The following is a 9,777-nucleotide window of genomic DNA, read 5'->3' as shown; positions in this document are numbered from 1 at the left end:
TGTAATAATTCAAATTATTTTATTATAATAGTAATATTCATATTATAAAAGTGTGTGTGTATATATATATATATCTCACGTTGCCATTCTGTACACTGAGTTTTAGTAGCCTATATATTGATCCTTGTGTGTGTGTATATTCATTGCACCTATCTGTTCTGTTCAATGTTATTTTCATATGGAAGTCCATGGTTATAATTATTCATAAGTATACAGTGTCATAAGTACATCTCTGACGTTTATAACAAACCAAACAGTTTGAAAATCGGTAGAAAATTGAGCAAGTTATGGTTATTTAAAAAGTACATGCACCATTAAAACACAGTGTTACGAGTGAGTGAGCTGACTGTGACAAGATGGCCGCCAGCTGCGGTTGTCGACCTCCATTGGCCAGCAGCGCGGACGAGACATCTGGCCTTTATTATGTATATCTATGTTTGGAACAGCCAAGGGGTATTATTGGTATTGCTACCATTGAGCTTAATTTTATGTCATTAATTCCTTGCTTCTTGGCATCCAGAACTAATGTAATTTACATTCTCATGTTCCCGACATTTTTTAATACATCTTTAACTGGATGGGTTTCTGCATGCCCCCTTACTGAACACCAGTATGCCATCTTTAACTTTTGCTCTAAAGGCAACTCTGCCATTTCCACCTGCATCGCTGAAACCGGAGATGTTCTAAATGCTGCTCTTGCTATTCTTAGTGCTTGAGATTGAATATTTACTTTCTTTAATATTGATACTGATGCTGAACCATATACCATGCTGCCATAATCAATCACATTGCACAATATACTCTTTTCAATGCATGTCGGGTTGCACCCTTTTTTAATTCCCCTTCTATTACTTTCTTCATATGTGATACAAAGGTTAGTTTTGAGTCCATCCATACTCCAAGGAACCTAATTTCTGTTACCTGCTCTAACATTTGATCATAAATCTTTAGTTTAATGTTTGGTGATTTCTTCTTTGAGAAACATTTCACTTTAGTTTTTTCTACCGACAATCTAAAACTCCACATATCTATCCATTTTTCCACTTCGTTAACTGCTTTCTGCATACTTCTTTCCACATATACTACATTTCTTCCCCTTTTCCACAAGGCACCATCATCTGCACATACAGATTTACCAAATCCTTGTCCAATCATTGAAAATATGTCATTTATCATTATATTAAATACAACTGGGCTGCACACACTTCCCATTATCTGTTGAGTAAGTCCTAGAAAAGCTTGTTCCGACTCTTACTTGAATGGTCATATTCATCAGAAAATCCATAATCCAATTATACATTTTTCCTTTTATACCCATCTTGTCTAATTTAACAAAGTCCCTCTTTCCAAAGCGTATCGTAAGCCTTCTCCACGTCAAACAACACACTAACACCTCCTTATTCGCTATTGCCTTTCTGATTTCAGATTCTAGACATATTATTGAATGTTCGATTTTCTTTTCTTTTACATAATTTGACCGGCTAATTATCATTCTCTCCATTACTTTGCATAAGTTTGATGTTAAAAAAAATGGCCTATAATATTAATTTGATGCTTTTGAATGATCCTTTCCTGGCTTTCCAAATGGAATTATCACTCCATGTTTCCAAGAGGAAGGGAGTTTTAACCCTCTAGGCGCAATATGATATCAATGAGGAAAAAAATTATTTGTGTTGTTTTTCCTGCTTAAAATTGGACACTTTAACAAAATCAATAAACATTTTCAAAATTGTATTAATTTATTTAATTTTTTATAAGTGTACCACAATGGAAAAAATTAAACATTTGGTATTTTCATGTAGAAAAAAGAAATATATTTATTGAAAACATTAATTTCTTTAACTAGACACTTAAACAAATTAATTTAGTTTTTATTGTATTAAAAGTTTCATATTTAATAAAAAGTAACATTTTATATCCAGCTGTTGCCCTCAGGCAACATTGTACCATAGAGGAACACAAACATTACCAAACCATCATATCTTTATGTTATTATATCAAGTTATCGTATCCATATTCATCCTCATCTCCATCTTCTCACTCTCTCCCTGATGGATTGTCACTATGATTTCATCTTCCTCATCACAGTATGACACTCATCCTCACCTTCATCAACTGGCTTTGCTACGTGTGTTTTATACCTCTTTAAAGTGCTATTGAAAATGCGCAGATCATAATATATGCAGATATAGTATGTGAATTACTATTCTCATAAGTGCATTACAAAATCATGTGAAAATGCCAACATATTTAGATAATTCTAACTCTTTTCCTTACAAATATGATACATTTGTATCGAAACCTATTATGCCTGTATGGCCTTATGCGATTCCATTATGGTACAATGTTGCCTTGAGGAAACACAGTTTTTTGTTATTTTCTCTAAAACATTTGATGATATATAATGTAAAGTTCTTAAAAATACTTCTTTACTTGCCAGTGAAGGTGATTCATATTTTTGAAGGGTGATAAAATGGTTACAAACAAGTGAAAAAAGCACTTATCAATGGAGAAAATATGGAGTCATGTGACGTGCACATGTGCTGAAACAGGACACCAAATGGACCCCTGTTGGTCATGTTTTGGTCTTTTTTGCACTTTTATTGATTAGTATTTGAGTTATTCTGTCCTGAGATACGTTTGATCAATCAATTGGTGCCTTATTTTATTAAAAACAAACTAAAATAGACCATGTTGTCTGGAGGGAACAACACCTACCATAGAGGGTTAAGAATGGGATTAAATCACGTGCTCTGGATATATTTGAGGGAAGGGGCGTGTTGTGCCATGTGACATGACGCTGGTTTCTGTCAGGTCCTGTAAGCAAGTGTAAAAGTCCTCCTTGTAACGCTGAATTATCATTTATTCGTCATCATCGTCTGATAGAGTTCAGTGATCATGTCTGGAAGAGGCAAAGGCGGGAAAGGGCTCGGGAAAGGAGGCGCGAAGCGTCACCGTAAAGTTCTGCGCGATAACATCCAGGGAATCACCAAACCCGCCATTCGTCGTCTGGCTCGCCGCGGCGGCGTCAAGCGCATCTCCGGGCTGATCTACGAGGAGACCCGCGGTGTGTTGAAGGTGTTTCTGGAGAACGTTATCCGCGATGCCGTCACCTACACCGAGCACGCCAAGAGAAAGACCGTCACCGCCATGGATGTTGTGTACGCGCTGAAGCGACAGGGACGAACCTTGTACGGCTTCGGAGGATAAACACCTGAAACCAGGAGAAACTACACAAACCCAACGGCTCTTTTAAGAGCCACACACTCTGACACACAAAGAGCTGATCAGATCATACTGATTCATGCGTTATTCAGATATAATGAAACGCTTCTGAGTAAAACATGAAAATATGAAATTAATCTGAAAGAAATTAGTGTCTTTTTTTTAATAGTTACTTTAATGTAATGAGTCTGATTGCATTTAGAACTGAGTCTATTTCTCTTTTAAGATTAAACTTTATAACCAGAATGTTTTTTTTTTGTATCAAACACATTTCTCTGAGATTAAGGTCTAGTTTCACAGACAAGGTTTAGACTAAGATTTTAAATTAGGACTTTTAATTAGCTTATTTAAATGCCTTAAAAAAAAAACATTACTGTTGAGACAAAACAATGACAGACATATTTTAAGACAGGACAGCACAAGTTTCTTTAGTTAAAGCTTAAACATGTATTTTAGTCTCAGACTAGCTTTAATCCTCGTCTGTGAAACTGCGGTAATTGTCTAATTTGTGTCACATGACATGATTTATTCCTGTACTTTGAATTAAAGTGGTTTACAAAATAAATACAAAATCTAAATATGACCAGTGAATGGGCTTTTAAGATACTTTTTGTTTTTAATCATTCTTCCCTCCAAAATCCTCTCAATCTATATGGAGTTTCAAACACAATCCTGCAGAATATTTGTCTTTTCACAATCCGATTAAAACGAAAATAAAGAGCGGGAAATTAAACGAAGGAAACTGGGGGGAGGGGTGTCGCTCAAACTGTTGGCGGTGGGCGGGGGCTATAATTTAACAGCCTTTGATTGGCTCTCAGTCAGCGCGTGATGCTTTGAGTTGTCCAGTGAAACACGAGTTTATGGGTGTGGCCTATGAAAACAGGCAATCAGGTGATCCCGTCTCTCTGTGTAAATTAGCATATGGTAGAGAATAAAAGCCTCTGTGTCGCTCGTGAGTCATATTGATTCGTCAGTTCTGCGATCATTCAGCATCATGCCTGAACCAGCCAAGTCCGCGCCTAAGAAGGGCTCCAAGAAGGCCGTCACGAAGACCGCCGGTAAGGGAGGAAAGAAGCGCAGAAAGTCCAGGAAGGAGAGCTACGCCATCTACGTGTACAAAGTGCTGAAGCAGGTTCATCCTGACACCGGCATCTCCTCCAAGGCGATGGGCATCATGAACTCTTTCGTCAACGACATCTTCGAGCGCATCGCCGGTGAGGCGTCTCGTCTCGCTCACTACAACAAGCGCTCCACCATCACGTCGAGAGAGATCCAGACCGCCGTGCGTCTGCTGCTGCCCGGTGAGCTGGCCAAACACGCCGTGTCTGAGGGCACCAAGGCCGTCACCAAGTACACCAGCTCCAAGTAGAGTCCCCGAGACTCCCACACACCCAAAGGCTCTTTTAAGAGCCACCCATATACTCACACAAAAGAGATTCTTTGTTTGTTTGTTTTTTTTCTTTCTGCAATGAAGAGTATGTAGATATTATTTCAAACAGATAAATATTTGCTGGATTTATATTAAAAAAAGTCTGAATCTCTCTGAAACTAACTTATAAAATTGTTTAGCTTTGTGCAACAAATATTTACAGAGTTTATAGTGTTTTAAGTCATATGTTTATTTCTCAAAACATCTATATCACTCTACAATAAGTTCACATTTGTTTGCCATTTAATGGATTCACTAACAAACTAACAATGGGCAATATATTTTTTTACAGCTTTTATTAATCTTTGTTAATAGGAATGTTCATGTTCTCAGTGCATTAATGTCAACAACTTTTGATCTTCAAAATGTGTCGGTATATACTGGGATATACATTAAGATTAATAATAAATGCTGTTTAAATAAATTATTCATTGTTAGTTCGTGTTAATATATAATGTTAACAAATTAAACCTTATTGTAAGTGTTACCAAAGTATCTGTAACTCTCATTTACTGAAGCTACTGATGTTTATTTCCTAATACAATATTATTAGAACTATATTAAGATATTGTAAAATATTTATACTCTTTATCTGATCCCTTACTGACTCCATCAAATAAATGTAGTCCAATTGTCTTCCCTGAATATTAATGTAGATCATTTTAATGTTCATTATAATTAGGCCTGTATTATATTTACAGTATGTTTTGGGTCAGTAGTTTTCTTTCAGCAAGGATCTATTGAATTGATTCAACAATAAGTGTAATAGTTGCCATGAAATCAAAATTGACAATTCTTTTTTTTTTTTTTTTAAATGGAATATTGCAGTATTTATTATCAATTTAACTGTGCATTTTTATTATTATTATTATTTTAATCCATGTGCCCTTGTGATCTTTAATCAGAAACATTAACCTCCCCTTCCCCTTAAAACGACTCATCAGCTGTGTCCCAATTCAGGGTCCGCGCACTTCAAAGTGCATGAAAGGGGAGGGGTTTTGGAGTGTAGGGTTGCCAGGTCTGCGCAACAAAACCATCCCAAATGTCGTGTAATCACAGCACAAGTGTAAAAGTATCCCAATCCCAGACATGGCAACAATGAGCCGAGCGTCCTTACATGGCTATCGGCTGTGTGACAGACAGCTGACAGTTGACGTTTATGTGTGCATTTTAAAGTTTATGACTTTCATTGGGTTTTGACATGCTTCACTGCCCGCGACGACGGGAGACTGGACCAAAATATGTATGGTTAAACTATGTAATGTTAGTTTTATATCATTCGCAATAGTTAACCTTGTTTTTTATATTAAATTGTTAAATTTATGTTAACTGTGAAAATATATACATTCATATTTCTACATTTATTCTGTATTTAAGTCTGAATTTAAAGTACAGTACTTTACAGTACTTTATTTTATTCATCTCAGAGACAAATACTGTATGAAAACCAGATATTACAGTTTGATTTAGATATTGGTGAACACGGGGCATTGCTTACATTTATGTGAATTCACACAGAACTCCTGTCGTCACTGGCGCGCAATGAACTGTGGGATAGTGTAGACCATGAAGTGTCTTGAGATCGGTGCTTCATTCCACTGGGAAACGGAGAGGGTGCACTTGAAGTCGCTCTCGAATTACGTCATCCCTCCTCGCGTCGCGGTGAATCGCACTTCAAAGTCCGCTTTCCCCCCACTTTTCTCAAGAACAGAATACAGTGCATAAGATGTGTCGATATAAATATTATTTAAATGTCACTTTGTCAATGAAACAGCCTAATTTCTGTACAGCTTATTTTTGTGATGTAAGTTAAAAATGAAATGCATGAAGTTATACATTATGTTTGTAAAGTAATTTATTTGTAAATGAGCCAGAGTAATTTCTAATTACTATAATTTCTGTTCGATCATTTTTTTAACGCATGTTCACGTCTGTAAATAAGAGAATTGTTCTGTTCATTGTTTTTACATGAAACATTTTACATATACAACATATACAATCATTTTTTCATCATGTAAATTAAATATTTTTACATTAAAATAGGCTACATCGTTCTATACATTACATAAAGTACCTTTACAACTGTTTACAACAGAACTTAGGTTGAACATCATAAACAACGACTGAGATGGAGTGCAGTTGAATAAAATACTAAAGTACTGTACTTTAAATTCAGACTTAAATACAGAGTAAATGTATAAATATGAATGTATATATTTTCACAGTTAACATAAATTTAACATAATTTAACATAAAAAGCAAACAAGGTTAACTAGTTGCGAATGATATAAAACTAACATTACATAGTTTAACCATACATATTTTGGTCCAGTCTCCCGTCGTCGCGGGCAGTGAAGCATGTCAAAACCCAATGAAAGTCATAAACTTTAAAATGTACACATAAACGTCAACTGTCAGCTGTCTGTCACACAGCCGATAGCCATGTAACGACGCTCGGCTCATTGTTGCCATGTCTGGGATTGGGATGCTTATACACTTGTGCTGTGATTACACTACTTTTGGGATGGTTTTGTTGCGCAGACCTGGCAACCCTCCACTCCAAAACCCCTCCCCGTTTTTATTTTCATTTTTTGCTACATCAAATTTGTAGCGCCTCCCGTCCAATAATTGCAAAAAGCTTTGTGCTTTGTTACTTCTGATGAGAATAAAAGTTTCAGTTTTCAAATTATGTCTATTTTATCATTAAATTCAAACAATAAATGGCGTTTTGACACTCTTACAGTTTTTCTCGATTGCTTAAACACATTTCTTGAAACTATGCCTCATATTCTCAAAACAGTAAACACAAATCCATAACGTCTCACTCAATTCCCCAAACATCCTATTTTCAGGTCAAAATGAAGCTCTACACTCAAAACCATTCACTCTTGCTGAAAAACCACACTTTGCCCTCAGACATCACACACAAGCCCTCAAAAACACACACACTACAACATAGTCTTACACACTGCAGCGATCAATTCAAAACAATACTACAAATAACAGTAATAAGTTGAGTTGCTTGTGGTTCACCCCCTCAAGGAACTTTTCACACGATGAACACATGTATACAACAAACAACAACAAAAAATATTCTGCCCCAGCATCACATCTTTGGTCCGGGACAGGCCAGGGAATCTCGTCAACATCGCAGGCTCTACAGGCCCTATCCAAGCAGCGGGGAAAAACCCTCTTGATCCACTCCTGGCACTCATCAACTGAAATGTCTCGTCAGGCTTCTTCCATTCCATCGTCTCTGTGTCCTACGAAGTACTGATTACTGTAACTGTAACACATCCTTTTTACAAAATGGAAGCAGACAGAAACTCTATCTGTATGTAAGGCAGTTTGATGCACGTGTTGTAACTCAGAAGTTACAGTAGAGTACACTGAGGTACACCTCCTGTTTCCCTCCCTGAAGCTTCTTATGATCGAGGCGACGGTGAAGGAACTTAAGTTTGGCTGAACTCATTGCCCAGCCTCCCTGGTCATACCCTGGACATGGTCAACTAGTGGCACGAATTTCATGGGACTCCTTGTCTCCTTGCCTATCATACTCATCCTCGTCCTCCTCTTCCTTCACCTCTTCCTCCTCCTCTCTGGTGTCCTTGACCTTTTCAATCACGTCTCTCTGGATCCATTGTTCCAAAACTGAATGAACTGACTCGGGCTCTTTTATCTCTCTATTGAAGGTTCTGATTGGTGTGTGATAAATTCTGACTCTTAGTGTTTCCATGTGGGTCACTGTGTGCTAACTGATCTCAAGCTGTGCTGACTTGAGGGAACAATATTGAATGCCAGTGCTTTCTAAATGACAACATGGTGTACGCAATGAGAAATGAAGGTACACTCTAAAAATGTTTGGTTAAAAACAACCCAAGTTGGGTTGAAAATGGACAAACCCAGCAATTGGGTTGTTTTAACCCAGCGGTAGGGTTAAATGTTTGCCCAACCTGCTGGGTAGTTTTATTTAACCCAACTACTGATTAAAAATGACTATATGGCTAGCTTAAAATGAACCCAAAATAGGTGAGAAATTAAAAATCAGACACATAATTACTAGAGGCAACAATAATAATCAAAAGGTGAACATTTATTAATAAGCAATTTAATAAATGTTTATTGTTTATTATTCATTATCTTATTAATAAATGCTCATTTATTAAACATATTAATAAATGTTAATTTCAGCATATTTTGGGTTCATTTTAAGCAAGCAATACAATAATTTGTATACAACAGTTGAGTTAAATAAAACTACCCAGCACGTTGGGCAAACATTTAACCCAACCACTGGGTTAAAACAACCCAATTGCTGGGTTTGTCCATTTTCAACCCAACTTGGGTTGTTTTTAACCCAACATTTTTTAGAGCGTAATTGTGTCTGGAATGTTGCAGTGACAGTTCAACAAATCTGATTCATGTGTCAAAACAGGAATAGTGTAAAAATGGGTATGCTTTTTGTTAAATGGCCTCAGGGTTTTGAAATTTTAGTTCAAAAGCCTGGTTATAGTGTTTAAGCAACCGAGAAAAACTGTAAACATGGCGTGTCAGATCGCTGTAATGCCTCAGCTCAGGCGGAGTCTTTTCTTCCTCTTCAATACAAGTTATATCTTGAAAAACATGCATGATCATCAGAGGTACGGTGAAATATATAGCCTAGTACAACTTACCAGAAGGTATCACGTCACATGTAATCACTTTATTTGTGCTTCAACCTCAGAAAGACGTCAATGAAACAGCTTGTGGACAATATGTCATGTCACATTTACCTCAGGAATATATATATATATATATAACACTAGAGAGGAGCTTATTTACTGTTAATTATGTTTGTGTAAATTTGCCATGAAGACAACAAGTGCTTATGAAAACCACCTTATGTGATACTAAGTTTTTATACAAACATTTCAGTTTTTATTTGAGTGTAATTATTATATCTGAAAACAAACAGCAGCTGAATATAATACCTCTGCTGTTAATTGTAACCTCTAATATTGTAATGTACCAAATGAGAGGGTTCCCTGCATAGTTTGCAACATAATTTGGGAGAGATATTTTTTTCCTTAAGAATAACCAAACTATCGGCATCGGCCGATATCATTCTGAATAACTGGCTATCG

The 9,777-nt window shown here is 36.5% G+C and overlaps 2 protein-coding genes across 2 annotated transcripts; both read left to right on the top strand.

The window, feature by feature from the left end:
* Positions 1-2,850: 2,850 nt before the first annotated feature.
* On the top strand, positions 2,851-3,362 carry LOC125253787 (histone H4). Its single transcript, XM_048167896.1, has one exon. It carries the CDS (start codon positions 2,899-2,901, stop codon positions 3,208-3,210), a length of 312 nt encoding a protein of 103 aa, XP_048023853.1. The 5' UTR covers positions 2,851-2,898; the 3' UTR covers positions 3,211-3,362.
* Positions 3,363-4,179: 817 nt separating this feature from the next.
* Positions 4,180-4,640, top strand: LOC125253781 (histone H2B-like). Its single transcript, XM_048167889.1, has one exon. It carries the CDS (start codon positions 4,220-4,222, stop codon positions 4,592-4,594), a length of 375 nt encoding a protein of 124 aa, XP_048023846.1. The 5' UTR covers positions 4,180-4,219; the 3' UTR covers positions 4,595-4,640.
* Positions 4,641-9,777: the final 5,137 nt, after the last annotated feature.

This window comes from Megalobrama amblycephala, linkage group LG19 (assembly GCF_018812025.1).
Source record: "Megalobrama amblycephala isolate DHTTF-2021 linkage group LG19, ASM1881202v1, whole genome shotgun sequence".
Classification (NCBI taxonomy): Eukaryota; Metazoa; Chordata; class Actinopteri; order Cypriniformes; family Xenocyprididae; genus Megalobrama; species Megalobrama amblycephala.
Note: the sequence above shows the minus strand (reverse complement) of the source record. Positions and strands in the feature narration are given on the sequence as shown.